At 36.9% G+C, this 22,297-nt stretch overlaps 1 protein-coding gene across 1 annotated transcript in view; it reads left to right on the forward strand.

Moving 5' to 3' along the window:
• Window positions 1-22,297, forward strand: part of SNTG1 (syntrophin gamma 1) — a 371,706-nt gene that overhangs the window by 173,068 nt on the left and 176,341 nt on the right. Inside the window, exon 2 of the mRNA XM_048072405.2 lies at window positions 13,919-13,973. Within this exon, the coding sequence (XP_047928362.1) occupies window positions 13,947-13,973 (27 nt within the window). The 5' untranslated portion in view covers window positions 13,919-13,946. The remainder of the gene's footprint in view (window positions 1-13,918; window positions 13,974-22,297) is intronic.

Genomic DNA, 22,297 nt, shown 5'->3' on the forward strand with positions numbered 1-22,297 from the left:
AAAGATTTTGAAATACAGCACAGTTATCATAACCACATGACTGAAGAAGTAAGGAAAGTATCTCTTAATGCATCTCTGACCTGCTCTTCTCAGCATTACTTCTTATAGCCAGCTTATCCCTGAGATTTGTGTTGCTTCTCTTTCTCCAAGACTAATCCTTTGTTTTCCATGTCTGGTGAGTGTAGAGGGGAAAAAAAAAAAAAAAAAAAAAAAAAAAAAAGGAACAAAATGTAAAGCATTTGGGTTCTTTCACATACCTAAAATAATTTCTTTTCAGTTTACCAGTTAGAATATGGAATAGCATTGATGAAAAAATAGCAAGATTTATCTTAGTACATGTGGGTTTGATCAAGCTGACTTTTATATAAGAGCAAATTTGAAAAAAGAATATGTAATGGGGAAATGGAAATAATTTTATAAAACACATTTCTATTTCCTTATCCCTCTGTGAGGTAAAGATTTCTTCATAATTCTTTTTTTTTTTTCTTTTTATAACTTGTACTACTCTTTCCTCATTACCCCATTTTCTATTCTCCATCTTCCCTTCCTTCATATCTTTCTCTTTCCTTGCCCTTTTTCTTATCAACAAGCTCTTACCTATTCTTTCTTTTTTTTTTTTTTTTTTCTCTGCCCTTTATTATACTTTTTCCTCTTCTGAGGTCTTCTCAGACTGCTTCCATGTTGTATTTATTAACATACTTTCTGGATAGTTTGGAGAAGTGTCCTTCCTACTTCCATTTTCCTGGTGGGAAGGTACACTGAAAAAGAACTTATACCTCCCTCCAGTTCCATATCCCTGCAGGGTGAGGAGATGGAGTCTTTAAACTATAGACTTTTTTATTTTATGAAATAGATTTTAAAGTGAATAAAGGAATTGTGACCTGAACTCTGTCCTCTCTCCTCCTCTCTTGACTGGGAGCCTTGGAAGGTATAACAAAGGGTAAGACTCCTGCTTAGCTTCAGTGACTGCATCTGGAGTGTCCATGTTCTTTGGTACTGTTTAGTGTACCAATATAAATGTACATCTGCTGTATCTTCTATCTTTAGAAACATCAAAGGCATTTTTAAAATGTAGACCTATTTAGTTTCAAGGCTTATGTTTAAAATCTTTCAAGTAAATTAAAAGTTAGAAAATAGCTGAATTAAACATAGCTATGCAAGCTTAAGATATCATATTTACATACACAGAATCACAGAATAATAGAGTGATTTGAGTTGCAAAGGACCTTAAAGATCACCTAGTTCCAGCCCCCCTGCCATGGGCAGGGACACCTTCCACTAGACCAGGCTGCTCAAATTCATACACTATGGCTGTTTCTGTTACATAGTCACAATCAAAATTTTCCATTGGGCACTACTTCAAAAAAAAAAAAAAAAAGTGCATATAAAAAGGAGGCCATGATGAAGATCCTTCCTGATACTCTCACTGCAAGGCTTGGAACATTTACAGCTTCCTTATAAGCTACTGTACCAGCAGCAGCTGTGCTGTTTTGCTGCATTTTGTGAGGTTTTCAAAAAGTGAAGCTCCTAGTTTGTTATCAACTAAACTGGCTTCCAGGACTGAGAGTGGTTGCATGAGATACCCTACATCCATAGTATTTAACAACCTTATCCTCCAAATTGGGTGGGTTAAAAAAAAAAAAAAAAAAAAAAAAAGCCTATTGAGAATGATTACATACTAACATACTAATACCTGAACCTGTTGTTTTGAAGAGGAATAATTGGAATGGAACAAGTCCATAATGCTAACAGTTTAACATTGCTAGCATTTCGTAATTTTAGTATTCTGTAAAGTAAAACAGTTGTAACACTACCACACCTGTGGAATTCTGAGTTCTGATTTTTGAGTATCTCCTCTCTGGAGGCAAGTGCTCTACAGTGGTTACAGTGGTTACAGACCTATTTTCACTCTCCTGAAAATTATCTCCTTCTTCATCATCTCTCAACTTGTCCGTGGCCCAAAAGCTTCCTCAGTTTGTTCTACCCTGCTAACCCATTTGTTTGAGCTTACGAGGTTTCCGATTCCCTTCCACATTCTTCTCATACTATTGTTGGTATCACTTTTTCAATGTGACTCCAGAGTCTCTCACAGTGTCCTCCAATCTCCTTGACAGTACACTTCAGATTTTCACCATCAGCTCTCACCTACATTTAGTATCTCATAATCTTTCTTTAGGGCCATTCATGTATTACCATTTTACCATCATCCTTATTTCAGTCTTCACATCCATGAGCTTCATGTCCTGATTCACTTTCCCCTTTCTCTAACTGCTATTGCTAGTTTTGTTTAGATTTTTTTTTCTAAAAATGCAGTTTATTCTGTCAAAGTTCCAGAGTCTTTTCCAGACACAGGAGTTGTAAGGCTTTTCAAGGCAAGACCAATAGCTTCTTATTGCTCTGTTTAATGAGCAAACTAATGTGTTAGTCCTTACCTTTGTTTTCAGAAACAGGTAATCTATTTTGGCTGAATTACTGAAGAAAAAAAAATGTACTAAGAAGCTTGTAATAAAGAAGTTCAAACAATTAAAACTTGTCAAAGTTACAAATGAATAAAAGGATGGAGTTTTTATGACAATGTTAGGAGTTACTGATATTAGTTCCACCCATGTTACAATTAGATAGGATCATGAGTGTGTCCAAGACTTTATTGACAGATTTCTTATGACTTTGAATTTTGGCATCCTGACTCTCAATGAGCTCAAGAACATATTAAGTAAAATCTAAGCTGAGCAATAGTCAATGAGGTATAAAATTAGATAACCAAAATGAGTAATTCCCATGAGGTGATTGATTAACCAGGGATGGCGTCTATAGCTGTCTATCCACACCTGCCTGCCCAGGTAGCACTGTGTCGTGGCTTGGTGTTCCTGGACTAGTGTTCTACCACTTGCCAGTGGCAAATCAGCCAAAGCTGTAATTGGTGTTCCTCTGGAACTTACTACTATACCCCTATAGCCAGCGTAATAACCTCCAGGAGAGGGAGATATGGACAGCAGGGATGACCATTACACCATCCCTGTCCAACCCAGTCCCACAGAGAAAGATTTTCAGCAAGGGATGCTGCTGTTACACAGAGAAATTTTCTGATTAGTTTTAAGTGTTTCTCACTGGCTACTTAACTTTGTTTATTTTAATTTTACAGTAGTTTAAGTGCTGTGTTTTCCTATGTGGCACATTTTGCATATTTCAAGTTCTCTTATTATACGTTTTGACAATGTACCACTGCAGGAGCATTTTGACAATAAGTAAACTTGACTTGATGATATTAGAACAGTACTGCTATAAATTCTTGCTTTCTGAAGTTCAGAGGAGCTAAAGAGGCTTTTGCTGCAATTATATAAATACTCAAGTGGAAGATCTAATTATGATGATTATTTTTGAGACAAGTTATTGGTGTTTGTTTTCAGTAAGTGCTGAATTACTATACATAAAAGTAAGTGCTCTGGAAAAAGATAAACATGGTGAGGACTGCAAACTATGACCATGGTATCTCTGATGGCTTAAATGTCCTACTTCCTGTACAGTATTATGCCGCCTTCCTTCAGTGTCAACTATTTGAAATAGTTTATTTTTTTTTAATTATTTTTACTGTTTCTTAACCTGTGGAAAATGAATGCTCTAATGGTAGATATTGTCTTTAGAAATGACTTTGTAGATAAGACGATACTGAAGCAGCAACTGAATAATCCTTGGGAGTTCCCTATGCCATAGCTATGCTGTCCCAGAGATGGTGAACAAATACATCTATTTTAGTGTTGACCCCTGAAATGTTTGAATCCTTGTTGCTGTAGGAATACTTTTTACACAGAAAATCCACTGTTGATTACAAGATCTGGTAATAAAAGCTGGGTTGCAGTTCAGACTTCAGTCTAAAGCAGTAAAATGGTCACTTAATATAATTAACTTAAATCAACCTTTTTATTCTTCCAAACTATTTCTTGTATTGTTTGTGATTAACTTGGTTATTTAAGTTCATACCTTAGAAGAAAAAGGAAATAAAGTCTATGAAGAAAGTCCATGATATTGAAGGATGTCTGACATAGGTTACCTGACATAGTAAACAATGCAAAATTTGTCTAAGCTAAAGTACAACATAGAGATTCCTCAGCTCGCTTTAGATAAGAAACCTGGGGTCTGGCTCCTATAGTCAGTTCCATGAGGATGGATTTGTTGTGTTTTCTGATGTTGCACAAAGGTAAATTCTGATACCAGATTTCAGTCATTTAAGACAAATGTATCAGCAAAGTGTTGATTTGACAAAAACAAGTATACCTAGTTTCCTCTATTCTGCCAGCTTTTACTAACTCAGAGTGCTATCTCAGTATCTCAGGATGTCTCTGCCCGTCGTCCAGGCATATTCCCCAAACTTTTTTACTCCTGATACCCCAATTCAATTTCCAAATTATCAGAAAACTGACTAGCAATTGCAAAACCAGGGATGATGGTAACTACCAACTCAAAAGCAAGTTCCAAATGTCAATATCAAAACAAACACCAGAAGTTAACTGATGCCAGTTTTTCACTGAGCTCTTTTAATTTTTTCTACCGTCTCCAAGGAGAAGACTGGTAAAGTCTAGTGTCCCTCACTGCTGCATTTGATACCCAACTTCAGATGGAAGTATCCGCTTCTATTTGAACCAGTTAGCACCTTCTGCTACAAATCCAGAAAAAAAGGCTTGTATTCACACCTATGGATGTGACAGGAAAGCACGTTAAAACAGTGTCACTGCTCTATCTCAAAACAGTTTCAGATTGACTACATTGTGATATATAACCTTGTAATTTAAAATATAATGGGCAGTATTTTGATCTTATGAATGTAGAATAGGAATGTTCTCCTTAATATTATGAATAATTTCATAAAAATAAATGATAAAGTCAAATGAAAATCTTTTGATCTTACTTAATGAATTTCACTTGCATCGAAATGAAGACAGGTCAAAATCAAATGTTGTTTTGGTTATGTTTGATTTCAAATGAAACGTGGATTTTATTTATTTATGTGTTTATTTATTTATTTATTTTTGTCCTGGGGCAATTCAACATGACTTATCATTTTGTTTTCAGTGAAATTAATGAAACTGCTGAATTTTTCTGAGATTAGATTTTGTCATTTTTTTTTCAGTTATGCTTATCTTGTTCAAGGCATGCTAGAGACTGTGATTCAAACAGTAGCATATGAGCCACAGTTGAGAAACAAATGTATGCCATATCTGTTGAGAAATCCTGTTTTGCATTTTCCTTGATATATATGAAACATATCAGTCAATTAACAAAATGGAAATATGTACAACCTTATGAAAATGTAAACTGGAAGAAAAACTCTTGTGGTTTAACCTGGCCGGCAGCTAAGCACCACACAGCCGTTCGCTTACCCTCCACCCTCCCTCTCATATTCAAGAGAATGCTGTAACTGATAAAATGAAAGTCTTCTGTACTGACTGGTATCATGTCCCTCCTTCATGTAAACTGGTTATAATTATAATCATTGTAGTTTATTATTTTGATTTTTTTTATGTAGGATTTTTGCAATATATCCTATGGGGAAAATACAGATTTTTCAGATTTCAATGTGAATGATTATTTTTCCACTAAGAACTTTGGAAATTAATGATGGATTTGACATGTACATATACAGAGGTATAAATATGTATGTCAGACATTTAAACAGGAGCTGAAAAATCTCTGAAAAGTATGTGGTGTATGTTATTTCCATTTACTGAAAGTCAAAGCCTACCAGAATAAAATTAGCAATTTTAAATTTACCAAATTTTTAAATGTTGCCTTTTAAAGGATAGTATAATACTGTTTCATTTGGGAGAATTCGTAAGAAAATCATTAACAGATTGCACTCTCCACAATCACATAATCATTAACATGTAAAAATGTCCTTTTTTTTACTAAGGGGATAAAGGCACTGAAAGCATTTCTGAAAGAATTTTGAGACCTTCTTAGAATTCTTATATATCAGGGTATTCCTTTTTTTTTTTTTTTTTTCTGTACCTTTTGCTAAAATGGTAAATGCTGTTATACAAGTATCCTTTAATACCTGTATTCAAAACACTGCCCAAAGAACAAAGCAGATCAGAGTATCAAAAACAATTATTTTTAAATTATTATTTTTTTAAGTCAGTAGGGCTACATTTCAATACAGACATGTGGAAATGGTTCTGTTATTGGTTAGGAAATATTAATCATGTTGTGGTATTATCTTTATAGTTTATTAGTCTGTATCTGAGACAGCAGAGGTAGGATTAGTGGGGTTTTTGTGATTGAGTTTTGTGAAAAAATAAAATCCAGTTCCTAAAAAAACACATTTAGCCCAAGCAATTTCACTAAGTATATTTTTCCATTCCCCCATTCTCTTATTACCTATTGTGCATATATTTGTTTAGTTGTGGATATACATAACTCAAATGTACAAACACGTATTAAAAGACGTTTAGATGTAGAGCTTAGTGATATGGTTTAGTGGAGGACTTGTTAGTGTTAGGTCAAGGTTGGACTAGGTAATCTGGGAGATCTCTTCCAACCTAAATGATTCTGTGATTCTGTGATTTTGTACATTTATTTCATTGTGTGTTAATACTGAATTTCTCCACTTTCCCTATCTGTGAATCAGTTTGTCTTAGTTTGCACGAATCCAATTAGTTTTGCTTGTACAAGAAAATTTTAGAAACCTTTATGATTATTTTATATATATATATATACACATATATATAAAGATATTGCCATGTGATTCTGAAGTCTCGTTTCTCTGGACCTCATAGGGTTAAATGTGTATTTTACTATACTAGCTGTCAAATAAATGTCCTAAATTGGGGGTAAGGCAAAGACAAAACTTGTATTAAACTTTTAATTGAGCATTACCTTACCTTCTTGTTAATTTGAAAAAGCATGCTAACTCTTTGAAGAAGTAGAAGCATTCCTGTCTTTAGCTTAATTATACAAGCAATTCCCAAGAACCTTGCAAATGAAAACCTCCCAAGTGTTTACAATCAATAATTTATTTCCTTACCTCCCTTATCAGATTGGTAAAATGCATTTTATTTTTTTAACTTAAGTGAAATCAAAAGATGCAATTTGATGTTGAAAGTCTTACTCCTAACTATTCGCATTAGGCATACTGCCAGAGGCAAGAAATTTATGTTTGACTGGAAATCAATTGCCTTGGCAGAAGAATTGCCAGTATCTCTTTTATAAGGAAATTCTGTGGTGAGAGGTAATGGAGAGAATAAGGAGACTGCCATGGCAGATAGCCAGAGAAGAATTTCTGTTTGTCTGATGCAAGGAACTGTTTTTTAGGTAAAACTGAGAACTTGGTCTAAACTATATAATAGTTCATACTGCCTCCAGAGAAGCTAAGAATATGGGGATATTATGCCCCCATTTGGGCTTTGACATCTGTGCTACATCTCTTACAAAATTAAGTACATAATTGTATTCAGACACTTGTAGTGAATCACCAAAAGATAACATTAGAAATGTGAGAGCAACCACAGATTTATTTATTTTTTTCCTAGCTATATTCCAGGCTTTAACCCAGAGCCAAACTTTTCTGTCAGTTTGCCATAGAGCATTTCACAAAAAAAAAAATAAAAAAATGCAGTAGCAGACCATTGACATTTAACGTTCCCATTCTCAAACAAGTATCCTGCAGTACTTCTTTTTGCTTCTGAAAAGTTGTGTGTTGCATTGACCTTTTTTTTTTTTTTTTTTTTTTTTTTTTTTTTTTTTTTTTTTGCCATTTCCATCAGTTTGCTTTTGCCAAGCCAAAACAGACTGGGTTACTCATGAAGTCACACTGTGGGTGTTTGTTCTGGGGGGCACCAGATAATTGTTGGTGCAAACAGTAATGGATAAATAACCAGGAGCCCAACATACATTCATTCAGTTAATACTGCCTTGTGGCTCAGTGAATCTTGAAAAACTCCATGTTTATATAGTGAATCTTAATTGAGTTTGCTGATTACAAATGCTTTCAATTAATATGATACATTATGACTGGCAAGTAAACGTTCTTGTTTTAACCAATATAAAATGAATTAAACATTTAGAAACCTTGTAGGTTACTAATTGCCAGCTTCAATTCTTTTAAAGCATGAGCTTTACTGAGAGCTGGACGTTTTGACAAAATGTCTGACAAAAAAGTGCACGTTTTGCTGAGTTCAAACTTCATCTTATTCCTTGAACTACTGGGTAGATTGAAGTACATGTAATGTAAGGGCCTCCAGGTTTCTGAGCATCTTTCAATCTAAATTAGTTTATTAAGGCTGTAGTTCTCTGTGAGAGATATGTAGATCCTCCTTGGTGTCTTGAACTCAATGAGGAAAGCAAGGTGTTTTGGATGTATGGACTTACCTGTTCCCAATTTGTGGAGAAACTTTTCAAAAGTTGAGCCCAATATGTTAGTATAGTAGATGACTAAAAACATTATGTTTACTGAATGTAAATAATTCTGTTTTCAAATGAAACATAATGGAAATGGACTGGAAAACAGTAACAGAATATGGTATTATTAACCTGTGATTACTAAATGGCTCCTTTGGATTCCTGTGCTATGTGCATGCCTCTGAAAAGTGGTTCAGCATGAAATTCTCTGTGGAAAGCTGGGCAGAACAAAGATGGCTGCATGAAATGTGCATTTAAAATAACTTCTCTGATTCCCTGGTGTTTTTTTTTTGTTTGATTTGTTTGGTTTTGGTTTTTTCTTTTTCCTTTTTTTTTTTCCCTTAAAACACAAAGGACCGGCTATGCTATATATAAGCATAATTCCTAAGCTGTTTTTCCCTATTTACAATAGAGTTGGTTTTGGTTTTGGTTTACTTGCTGCTATAAAAAATCCTTCATTGTTACACAGAAGTGTGTTTCATTTCCCAACACACAAAGAAATGACAGATAAGATTTCCTTTAAACATCTCCAAAAAGTGGAGCACAAAATATTTTGGTAATAAGGAAGCCAGGAGAAGGACTTTAAAAGGCAAACGTGGTTTATTAGTGAATTGCTGTCACAATTGGTTGCAGAACTGGTATTTGTGCCTTTGAAACTTGGTTTTAGTCTGTTTCCCAGTTTAGCAATTCAGACAATGCTCTGACAATAAGAATTCTTGTGACTCTAGACAGTCTCTGTATACATAAGTGTACAGAGGAAAGGCCATGACTTAAAATATTTTTAGACTGTCTTTTTTGCAAAGTAAACTTCTTCCGAGTTCAAATTATAGAATCATAGAATCATAGAAATGGTTTGGGTTGAAAGGGACCTCAAAAATCCCCTAGTTCCAACCCCCTGCCATGGGGGACACTAGTGGGACACCTCCCACTAGATCAGATTACCCAGGGCCTCATCCAACCTGGCCTTTAACACTTCCAGGGATGGGGCATCCACAGCTTTTCTGGGCAACCTTGTGCCAGTGCCTCACCACCTTCGTAGTAAAATTCCATTGAAGATGAAGACATAACCTGAAAGATAGCTCTCAGAGTCAGACTAAATTGTGTTTGATAATACATCATTTCTCCATTAATTTATTATTTTTGCATACATTATTCTATTCTTTGCAATAGTAACCTTGAGAATGAAGTGCTTCCTACTGCTCTATTAGTATTTTGCTTGGCTTGTGGTATTCTGAAGACTGTCGTGTGCACATGAAATATTCTTTTTGTTTGCTGTCTTATTATATTTTATATACTGGAGTATTCTCCAGTCATGGTGAAATTACATCTATTATACCACTGGAATATGACCTGATTTATTACAGGAAGATCTGAGCATAGCTCAAGTCTTCAGTGCATTATCCTAAATGAAGCTTTGTCTCTGAAGATTTCCATTGCCTTCAACTTTACCATTATGTTTTAGCCATTGATTTCCCTTTAGAACACAAATGCCATAATAATATTGCTCAGTATTTATTTATTTATTTATTTACAGTATTGAATAACTGCTTGTTCTGCCAAGGGGGTGTCAAATTCTGTTTTCATTCTGTCATTCATGTGTTACTTCCTTTACATCTATCAACAGAGATGAGCTAAATAAGGTTGGTAACTCAGTTTTTGAGGAATTACAGATTGAAAATCATGTAGAAGGAAAGGAAAGTAACATTTTGAAGCCTGTTTGTTTACATATCCTTGATTGCATGCCCCAAACCCTTTCAGAGGAAGGCTCATTGCTATTCAGCCATTCCTTCTCCTTGAATAAGACACATTGCTTTTGCTTCTCCCTGTGGTTGCGCACCCTATCCTGTCCCAACACTGCTTCCTTTCTTCTGTACCTCAGCCTTTGAAGGTCACTGTCAGCTCCTTTCTCACCTTCTGGGATGCAGTTTGTGCCAGCCTATGGGTGAGGAGGGAAAAAGAAAAATCAAATATTGAGGCCAAAGGAGTTTCTGGGCTGGTAACCAGTGGTCTGTCTGGGTGAGACTGAAGGGAGCTCCTCAGAGAACTGGAAAGGTGCTCAGCTGAACACAGCTTTGATTTAAAGGTAAGGGGATTGCTGAGGTTAGCCAGAGACAGACCAAGAGATATATGTCAGCAGTGGATTTTGCGGTTCATCATTTTAAAAATTCTTTGGTTTTAAAATTGCTTGGTTCTGTATTTTCTGCTTTTTAAAATATATTACAGGAGAAGATAATAACCAATCATTAAAGCATTTTATCAGGACAATATCATACAATTTCTTTGTTATGCATGCTATATACTCCTATAATTTAATAATCTAGAGAGTTTATTCAGAGTTGAAATGTGGGGAAAAAATGATGTTTTTAATGTAATCTACGCTTGTGTGTGCTGTTACTAACCTATCAAATGTTAAAAAAATTGTTGATGGACTGAAAAAGAAACATTGATTATGGGCTTGATTTCCACTCTGAGCCAAGCCACAGGCAAGAACCAGTTGGAAAAATAGTGTAATATAGAAACAATGGCAGCCATATTGCAAAGATCAGTGGCTGAGCTGCTGAATGCCTGAAAAAAGAAAAAAAGGTACACTAACTGCGTGTGATTTTGTGCTGAAAATTATATAGTTCCAGATTAACATTTTAGACATCACATTAATAGCAAAAACGTATGTAACTTATGTAATCAATCATGAAAAATTGCCTCCAGCCACCTTTCCAAGAGAAAAAGTCACAGAAGGCAAAGACAGGGAGGGGGAGAATGAAGAACTGCCCACTGTAGGAGAAGATTGGGTTCAACACCTTCTAAAGAATCTGGAGGTGCACAAGTCCATGGGACCTGATGAGATACATCCAAGGATGCTGGCGGGTGAAGTTACTAAGCCCCTATCCATCATATTTGAAAAATTTTGGTTGAAGTTTCCACTGACTGGAAGAGGGGAAACATAACCACCATTTTTAAATAGGAAAAAAAGGTGTCCCCAGGAAACTACAGGCCAACTTCACCTCTGTGCTTGGCAAGATCATGGAGCAGATCCTCCTGGAAACTATGCTAAGGCACATGGAAAACAAAGATGCTTCGCCAAGGGCAGATCATGCCTGACGAATTTGGTGGCCTTCTACATCAGGGTTACAGTGGTGGTGGATAAGGGAGGAGGAACTGACACCATCTACCTAGACTTGTGCAAAGCAGTTGATACTGTCCCACATGACATCCTTGTCTCTAAATTGGAGGGACATGGATTTGGTGGATGGACCACTTGGTGGGTAAGGAATTGGCTCGATGGTTGCGCTGAAGGAGTTGGTTCAATGTCCAAGTGGAGACCAATGATGAGTCATGCTCTGTAGGGATTGTTATTAGGACCAGTGCTGTTTAACTTCTTTGTTGGTGGCATGGACAATAGGATTGAGTTCAGCATCATCAAGTTTGCCGATGACACCAAGCTGTGTGGTGCAGTCAACGCACTGGAGAGAAGGGATGCCATGTAGAGGGACCTGAATAGGCTTGAGGGGTGGGCCTGTGCAAACCTCATGAAGGCCAAGTGCAAGGTCCTGCATCTGGGTCAGAGCAATCCTATGCACAAATACAGGCTGGGGGGAGAATGGATTGAGAGCAGCCCTGAGGAGAAGGACTTGGGCGTGTTGACCAATGGGAACCTTAATGTGAGCAGGCAATGTGCAGGTGCAGCCCAGAAAGCCAACAGTATCCTGGGCTGCAGCAAAAGAAGCATGGTCAGCAGGGTGAGGGAGGTGATTCTTCCCCTTCACTCTGCTCTTGTGAAACCCCACCTGGAGTACTGCCTTCCCCCAATAAAAGAAGAACATGCACATATTAGAGTCCAGAGGAGGTCCATGAGGATGATCAAGGGGCTGAAGCACCTCTCCTATGAAGACAGGCTGAGGGAGTTGGGGTTGTTCAGCCTGGAGAAGAGAAGGTTCCAGGGAGATCTTATAACGGCTTTCTAATGCCTAAAGGGGGCCTACAGGAAAGCTGAGGAGGGGCTCTTCATCAGCGAGTGGAGTGATAGGGCCAGGCGTAACAGCTTTAAACTAAAAAAGATGTAGATTAGATATAAGGATTAAATTCTTTACTATGAGGTGATGAGGCACTGGCACAGGTTGCCCAGAGAAGCTGTGGATGCCCCATCCCTGGAAGTGTTCAAGACCAGGTTAGATGAAGCCCTGAGCAACCTGATTTAGTGGGAGGTGTCCCTGCCCATGGCAGGGGGGTTGGAACTAGGGGATCTTTAAGGTCCCTTCCACCCCAAACCATTTTACGATTCAATAAAACTCTATGTGTAACATTTCTTTGGGAACCAAACAGATTATTTTATTGGGAAAATGGATGTCAGTAGAGTATTTGTTGTATTTTCTATTTTATCTATGTGTAATTTAGAATATAAGGGAAAAAGGAAGTGTTACCAAGGTGATCAGCAGGTAGATTCACCATGTATCAACAGATAGTGGGAAGCAGTATTTACAGTCTGAGGACTGCTTTGCTGAAGGCCAATGGTTTTATTTGCCATGACAGCCCACAAGTCAGAGGATAGAGAACTGGGGCTCTCACTTTTCATTAATAACATCACCCAGCATATTAAACATGCTGTTTATTTACTTTTCAGAAAAGTTGTTATTCATATGAAGCTTCATACTAAAATCACTAAATTATTATTTGGTCAAAAATAGATCTAATTTTAGGTTTTGTATCTCCAGTCATTGAATGAAAGGTCTGTTTTGCCCAGGAAGTGTTTCCTGGAAATGTTATTGGCAGATGTATGAGCATTTCTGTTGCTAAACCAACAGCAGGACACTGTTACTATTCTCTGATAAAAAGCCTATTCCAGTAGCTTTATCTCATAAATAAATGAATGCATAAGTGTGCATTGGGATGAGTACATGTTAGGTAAAGGCCTAGCAAAGTAATAATCACAGGATTTGGTGTGACATTTTGCCAGTCCTCACACATATTCCTGACTTTTCTAACATTTGTTTTTTCAACTCATAAATATTTCTGCAGTCAACACACTGTTAAATGACACTGGCTCCCTTGGAGAGATTATAAATGTGAGACAAAGGTATTGATGCTTGATGGTTTTTAATTATGGGAGAAAAGAAAAACAACAAAAAATATCTTTCATGAGAGAGAGGGCATTCTGAAGAGCAACAATTAATTGTCTCCTTCTGAAGTGTTACTTTCCAGTGTTCCCCTACTTTTGAAAATAAATGAAAAATAAACTCACACTTCCAATAAGAAAAGTAAGTTTGAATGTCCCATGGGTGGAAGGAAATTGTGGGAGCACGAGAATTCCTCTGATCATACTCAATGAAACCAAGTTGTATACTTTATAAGAAACAGGAACAACTTAAATCTTATACTTCCTAATCCTGTTGCAACTTTGATCATTTCTCTTTTTAAGCAATGACTATAACTGGACCTGACAAAGGGTAGATCAATTGCACAGCTCAGACAGATAACTTCTATGTTTTGCAATATCCTTTTCATTCTAATGATATCTTTCTCTCTATTTTAGACAAATATCACTTGCTGTGTCATAGCACATGGATTTCAGGACCGCCTGTGAAGAGGTAGGATCAGATATTTTTCCTTTCAAACAACAGTAGAATAAAATCAATGCACTTTTAATCCTTTTTATATGCAAAACCCATTCTACCCTCTTTTTCTGAAATGAGAGGAATTATATAATCAGATGTAAGTTATTCAGTTGATCGCTTCATGGTGGCAGGCAGACTTTGTAGCAGAACATGAAAAACTTGCCCAGGTGTATTCATCACTAGCCCTCATCTCTGTCCACTCCAATTTACTTCTTCAGGCACAATATAGGTGCAAGTATTTATGTTGTATGTGAGCTTTGCTCTTAGTGATGTGTTTATATCTGAAAGTATGTACATGAATTAAAACATCAGTGGAGCCAGAAATCTGTCTGTCACTGTTCAGCAAAATCAAAGGGAAAATGTAGGAGTATTAAAGGATGGGGAGAGAGGGGAAGCTGCAAAGTTGACCCATAGAAAAGTACTTCTATTTTGATTTGATGAGGTAAGAGAGTAATTTTCATTTAACATAAGTATAGTTTCATAATATCAATATAAAGTAATTTAGTTCCCCTCCTCTAAGGATAGGGGAAGTGCTTTTGTTTCTGTGTTCATACTAACATTACCTTAAAAAAAAAAAGTAAATAAGATGCACTTACATATGTTAAAGAGGGCATCAAATTGTCTCAATGATTTTCTATGGACAAATTGTTTTAATATGTTTGTACAATGTTAGCAAGTGAGATGCACTGAGAACCATTTACACCAAATTACACAGTGATGGCAATGCATTATTAAGATTTTAAACATTATTAAGATTTTAAAATACAGTTGCCTGTATGCTGAGAATAACAAACAGTGGTTAAGAAGTTATGACTGGCAACAAGAAAACTGGCCATATCTTTAAGGGTGACCATGATTCCATGAAAAATAGAAGTGGAAGAATGGGAAAAGCAGTAGGACCAAGTACTAAATTCAGCTAAAAACAATTTTGGCTTGAGCATCTATGGGTGTAAATTAGATGGGGAAAGAGAAAATAAGCAGGATGAAGGACATGAAATCATGACAGCCTTCTGAAAGGAGCAGTAGGATAAAAAACTAATACAAGAGTGAAGCTTGTCTTTGGGAATGGATAGTATGATGGTTTTCCAGGATGCTATGTGACAGACTTTAGTACATGTACAGTCTAAATTCCGTAATACAGTATAACTGAAATTATTTGCCTGGGAAAAAAAGCATTTCTTGCTAGATTACTTTTGGTTTCACTTTTTTCTCTCATGTATTTATTGAGCAAAACAGACAGATACAGCTTATTTTCTTAGGATTTTTATGGTGTTATTTAAACTGCAGCCTAGTAGAGATTATTTAGTGGCAATTAACTTCACTCTGTGCCCAGCAGCAATAATGACAACAGCCACAGAAAGATTACCTGGAATACGAGTCCTATGTTAGCCTTTACAGTGCAAGTGTTTTTGCAGATCTGTTTTATTCACTATCTGGCTTCTAATCAGAGCGTTTGTTTCAAGTATAGGTCTTTAAAAATCAACAACTTCGTCTGAGTTTCCATGATAGACAATGGAAGGACAGAGTGCCTCTTCCCACCCTAAAACATTCATAATCTGAAGAACCTAAGCAAGTACCTTTAACTTTTAGATCAATAAAATAAAATGAAATAGATTCAAAACCAGTTTATGTGGTTTGTGTAAAATGAGCCCTGTGCCACAAAACTAGTAGTGCTACTTCTGAGAAATTCTTAAAACTATTGTGATCTACATCTTTCCTCCTAAGCCAATCAAAGTCAATAAAATACAGACTTTCAGCCTACTTTCATCAAATACCTGTGTCTAAGTAAAGTGTCAATAGCCTTATGCTTACAGGTGTATTTTTTAACTAAATCCTCAGCATTGTCATTCTAATGTATCGATACCTCTGCTTTGGTTGTTAGAGGGAAATACATCAAGCTGTATCTGACAGCCCATGAGCAGTGAGGTTGCTGCAGCTCTGCGCCCCCTGGTTCAACCAGTAGTGAGGCTGAAGTGGTGTACCCAGTAGGTGTATGCACACAGAGCATACATATACATTGCATATATGCACGTATCCGTGTATATGTGTATATGCATATACATGGCCAGCCACACTAATTACATATAGACAGACACACAGAGCACTTGCGCAAACACAGACACGCCCAAGAGCCTCATCCTGCTCCCCTCTCTGGCTGAGCAGGATGCATGTATACAGAGTCCTTCTCCCAGGAAAAGAGTTAGAAATGAATTACAGAATTCAGTAAGACAGAGCATGGCCAGACAAGTGTGCTGATGAGCAACCTATTTACACGTAGCCAATCCCTTTTTATCTCCTTGCCCTTCGTTTTTCCCATGTTTGTTCCTCCCCAAAGGACTTAAATACCTCCTTTGCCCTGCCTTTGGTTCCTCCCCTAAACATCTCAATCGCAACTCCTGTGCAATCCAGAACTGAATCCCATAATATGTCCCACAGCCCTAGGCAGAGACGTTCCTTAGTCCCAAAAGTGGTCTGTCATTGTCTCATCGTGGTGAACCCAGCAAAATGGGTTCAACACATTCATTACACCTGGAAACTGGGGCTGAGCCTGTCCCAGGACAACCTTAGGAGGGGATCAGACAGGGTGTCCCTCCCTCTCAGTCCTTGTTTTAGCTTTCCACCTGTCCCACATTATGTCTGTGTGCCCCTCTGGGCCTGGGGAGATGGGCCTTTGATAGGCTGATGGCTTCTGCGATGGCCCTGGCAAGGTGTTACTTGGGCTGCCACCGTCTGCATTTGTCTGTAATCCTTTGTGTGCGCAGGCAAGATTTTATCACGTAACCTAACAGTTATGATTTTCATCTAATTGGTTACCAGGTGTTTTTTTTTTTTTTCTTTTTCTCCACTAATGTGGAAAGCTTCCTTTGAATTGCACTATCCAAGTCTTATGGAATTACTTAATATGGTTGTTCATTTGAGTTTAGTATAAGAAGTAATCATCCATTCTGTCAGGTATATTTCAATTCCAAAATGTCTTTACGTCAAGACATTATCTTTGAGCTTCTTGTAAAAGTGATGATAGAGACAAAAGAAGTACCGCTGTGGCACTGCCTTCTTAGTTCACCCACAGTGTCATTCCACTGGCACATCTTCAGCAATGGTTTAGTCACTTCAAGCTGTATTTTGTGTGCAACCACAATAGCTTTGTTATCAGTTTATTTCATATTTATTTACTGACAGGAAACTTAAAATGATTCTAGATTTTACTCCACAGTATTTTTATTTAATAGGTTATCTAGTCAATACATTTACAAGTTTAAGCCTTCTTTGCCCTCTATTACCAATTACATCAAATCCTTGATAATTCTATATACTATAGAATTATAATTACTAGGCAGTTTTTGATAATGGCAATAAAGAGTGCCATGAGGCCTTCGTCTTCTTCCCTTCTTTGTTTCCTTTCTTCTGAGTATCTTATTGCCCTTCTTTCACCATCCTCCAGAGACCTGTAACCACCACCAATAGAAGAACTGAGATCGTTCTCCCAAAATGATGAGTGGGGCTCAGACTCTCTTCACTGGTACTTCCATCCCCATCTTTGCTAATGGCAGTAAGTGGAGTTTCAGTAATGGCAGTAATTGAGTTTCAAATAGTATAAAAACAAAATATTCCACATAGGTGCACAAAGGACAAAGCACATTACTCATGATGTCTACGGCATACTCGTTTCTTTCCTAAAACAACTCTCTTGTTGTGAGTTAATCTCAGTAAGCAGCTAAGCCCCACACAGCTGTTCACTCACTTATCCCACAGTGGGATGGGGAAGAAAATCAGAAAAGTAAAAGTGTGAGGACTCATGGTTGAGATAAGACAGTTTCATAGGTAAACCAAAGCTGCATACACAGGCAAAGCAAAATAAGGAATTCACTCACGGCTTCCCACTGGCAGGCAGGTGTTCAGCTTTTTCCAGGAATGCGGAGCTCATCACATGCAATGGTTACTTGGGAAGACAAATGCTATAACTCCTAATGTCCCCCCTTCCTCCTTCTTCGCCCAGCTTGTATTGGTGAGCACGGCATCATATGGTGCATAATAACCCCTTGGTCCATTTGGGTCAGATGTCCTGGCTCTATTCTCTCCACTCCCAGCTTCCTGTGTACTTGCAGACAGGGCAGTGTGAGAAACAGAAAAGTCCTTTGGCGCTGTGCAAGCACTGTTCAGTAATAGCTAAAACATTGGAGTGTTGTCAACAGTGTTTTGGTCTCAAATCAAAGAAATTGCACCATACAAGTCACTGTGAAGAAAATTAACTATCTCCCGGCTCAAACAAGTACATCTGTTCATTCTAAATAACTGCTACTCTGGTGCATTGGGTATCGTTATAGGAACTGTAGTCCTTTCCTAGTACCAATACTTTCATGCATCCCTTACGTTTTTCTAGTGGCAACTATCACAGAATCACAGAATGATTAATGTTGGAAGGGACTTCCAGAGGTCACCTTGTCCGACCCCCTGCTCAAGCAGGGCCACCCACAGCAGGTTGTCCAGGCCCTTGTTCAGGTGGCTTTTGAAGATCTCCAAGGAGTGAGACTCCAACCTGTCTGGACAACCTGTGCCAGTGCTCCATCACCGCATAAAGAAGCGCTGCCTGGTGTTCTCATCTGCTTGTTCTACTTAGGTGACTCGTAGCAGAAACACACTATAATGTCACCTTTGGTGTCTAGTGGTATTTGGTTTGAGATTTGGACAATGATGGTCTTGCCTACATGTAGATATCTGCACATGCAGTTTGTGCTTAAGTTCTCACAGCAAATCTGAATAGTGCAGGCAGTGAAGCCTAGTGAATGGTTTCCCCAAAACTTGATTATCAGCTCAATTGCTCTTTGTGCTTTATTGACTTTAATGAGCAGTTCTTCATTGATTATACTGAGAGCTTAGAAGACAGATACAGTTTGGTGTCAATCTCAACATGATTCTGATGATTATTTTCTTCCTAAGAATTTTATCTGTAGACTATGCTGCTTTTCAAGGCATTTTGAAGTGGTTTTATTCTTCAATAAAATACCTTCTATGTTAAACAATTCAAAAAAAAAGGGGGGGGGGGGGAAGAAGGTTCTACAAATGTACAAACACTTTCTAAGGAATTATTATGGATTCCCTACTCTTTTCCTTCCTTCAGTGATGAGTAAATGTATGCATTGTACCGGTTCTTGTGCAACAACTGTTAAATTGTCTTATTCAACAATTTTCAAGCCAAAAGGCTATCCAACTCCTCTTTTATCCTTTACCCAGAGCTTTCTGAACTTCATGAGAGCATAAATCATGATGTCACTAGGTTCTTTAAACTCTTGCCTGTATTCACTTGACCTTATTCTATATTCTGAAAACTGTTGCTTGGAAGGTAACTTCAGACTCTGACATGATTCTGTCCTCTCCATTGAAAATACCCTTCTGATAAAATCAAAGACTTGGGATGATTATGCTGCAGTAGGATCTTTTCCCTAGGGAATGCTGTTTTTTGGAATGCTGTTTTTTGTTTGTTTGTTTGTTTGTTTTTAATGGTATTTTCTTTGTATTTTATGAACAAGCAGCATTGGCTGCTTTCTAACTTTTCTAACTTTCTAACTTCCTTGCTTTTGAAATCTTGTTTTCTACTTCTAATACCATGGCTTTTTTTTTCCTTTTTTTTCCTAAGATTATTATAAAATCATTTAAATTAGTAAATATATTTGTTTTTACATTTGTTATGTATTTATCTGTTTTTTACAATACTGTCCATTGCTTCTCTGAAGATTTACTTTGATTTTCTAAGTTGTTGTCCTCTGCATTATGAATCCCATGAATATTTCTAGACTTCACAAACTTTATAATATGTTCACAGCTCTAGCTTTAAATCAACATCCTTTTTTTTTTTTTCTTTTTCCCAGTCACAGAATTTATTTTAATTTTTAAGCAATATTTTGGCTTTCTCATTACTTTCTTTAATAAATCTTGTTATACACTATTTTGGACTGTCTAATCCCCATTGTGCCAGTTTATGATCCACATATTTCAGCCTTAGCTAGTGATTTCCTTTGTTTATAAATGCTTTCAATTTGCAATGCTGGGATTTCTAATACTTTAGGTTTTGTTTTTGTGTTTTTCTAAATCCAGCTTCAACTCATAATTTAATCCCAAAACCACAAGACGGAAAATGACTGACAATTTATGATGCCTGTGAGAATGTCTTATTAACAGACTAATTAAATTTGAAGAATATATGTGAATACCTATGTGAAGAAACACATACATGCTCACAATAGCCTTCAGTTTTATATTGTCCTATGTCTTGGCCTCAATTGTAATGATATAATCTATTCCCAGTAAACTCATTGGCAATTCAGGAATTAAAACTTGCTTATTTATAGTGTCAAAAAATTAAAGTTTTTGCTCCAAAAAGGTACCTTAGTTCAAAAAGAAGCTCACATACCTATAGGTATATTTATGGAAATGCAGATAAATGTTCATTTTCCAAATGTCCAATTTACATATTGAATTAATCAGACTGTATGAAACATAGAAAATTCTCTGTAGGACTTTATTCTTTTGAGAAAACAACTTAGCAAGAATGCCATAGCCAAATATTCATACCTGGGAAATCATAGAAAAAGAAGAAAAGAAAAGAAAAGAAAAGAAAAGAAAAGAAAAGAAAAGAAAAGAAAAGAAAAGAAAAGAAAAGAAAAGAAAAGAAAAGAAAAGAAAAGAAAAGAAAAGAAAAGAAAAGAAAAGAAAAGAAAAGAAAAGAAAAGAAAAGAAAAGAAAAGAAAAGAAAAGAAAAGAAAAGAAAAGAAAAGAAAAGAAAAGAAAAGAAAAGAAAAGAAAAGAAAAGAAAGATTAAGCCCATATTTGATATTTTCTTTAGTTCTCTCAGGTTGGAGTGTAGAATTCTTGTGCAGGAAAGGACTTCTTGTCCTTTGGGTTGGAAAATGTTAGTACCTGATAGAACAGGCTCTGAATGACAAGCTGAACACATCCCCGTGTATCTGGGCTATATTTTTGACAGTATAAGTGCTTTTCACCTGCACTAGCAACACTCCCACAGAATGAGTAGCTGGACCGTTTAAAAACATCCTTTCTGTGGTTCTGACACATATTTCTACCTCCTGTATTCATTTCCATTACCTCCTTATACTTTCTGATTCAATTTCCTTTTTTATTATTATACCTGCCATTATAAAGCAGTGACAGGCATATCTCTGTATGCCCAGAGGTCAGCTTCAGCTCAAATACGCATCCTAAAGTGCATCTGAAGTGAATTACCTACATATTTAAAGCAGTCTCTGCAACCATTCTCCTTATTGGTATCAGATTCTTGATGGTAAAACTAAATTTCAGGGCTCTAAACTAAACTGCAGAGGTTTGATATGTTTTTGAAGACACCAACCAAAGCCAAAACTAAAAGTCTGGGTCATTTTGCATAGAAAATATGTTGACAGATTTTTTTTTTCTCTTTCTTTCTTCTACTGGTTCATGAACTGAACTATTATTGGGTGTCTACTGAAGTGACAAGGTCCTTTTACAGATCTGAAACTGGAAGAAGTAAAACTAACTAAATTGTTTTATTACCAAAGGGCAAAAGTAATACATAAAATAGTTTAACCAAAAGATATATTAATTTCTTGAAAACTAATGGAGATTAACTAAAATGGCCTGGGATACTGATTAGGTCTCCTCCAGAGCAAAGCACTGGAAAAGTGTTAGATTATTATTTTTTTGAATGTAAATGACAAAGAAAACAAAAAATTTGGAAAAAAGTCAACATAAAAAAAAAATCTTTAGCAGAAAACCTGCTACTAACCTTATTTAGGCCAGATAAATTTTAAAATATTGATGTTTGATGTCCTGCACAAAACTGACTCTGAAAACAATAGGTAACATTAAAGACATGTCTCATATAGTATTTATTTGGGTATACGTTTAGTAGAGAACTATGCTGCTAGCCTAAATGTACAAAGTATAGCTTTAGCAGAATCACAAAGTCACTGAGAGTTGGAGGCTGGAAGGGACCTCTGGAGGCCATCTGGTTGAACTCCTTGCTCAGGCAGGGCCACCCAATGCAGGCTGCCCAGGCCCACGTCCATGCAGCTTTTGAAGATCTCCAAGCAGGGAGATCCACAGCCTCCCTGGGCAACCTGTGCCAGTGCTCCATCACCTGCACATAAAGAAGTGTTGTCTGGTGTTCAGAGGGAGCCTCCTGTGCGCCAGTTTGTGCCCATGGCCTGGCTCTGGGCACCACTGAAAAGAGTCTGGCTCCATCCCCTTTGCTCTCTCCCTTCAGGTATTCAGGGACTTTGATGAGATCCCTCTGAGCCTTTTCT

The sequence above is a fragment of the Anser cygnoides genome, chromosome 2, assembly GCF_040182565.1.
Source record: "Anser cygnoides isolate HZ-2024a breed goose chromosome 2, Taihu_goose_T2T_genome, whole genome shotgun sequence".
NCBI lineage: Eukaryota > Metazoa > Chordata > Aves > Anseriformes > Anatidae > Anser > Anser cygnoides.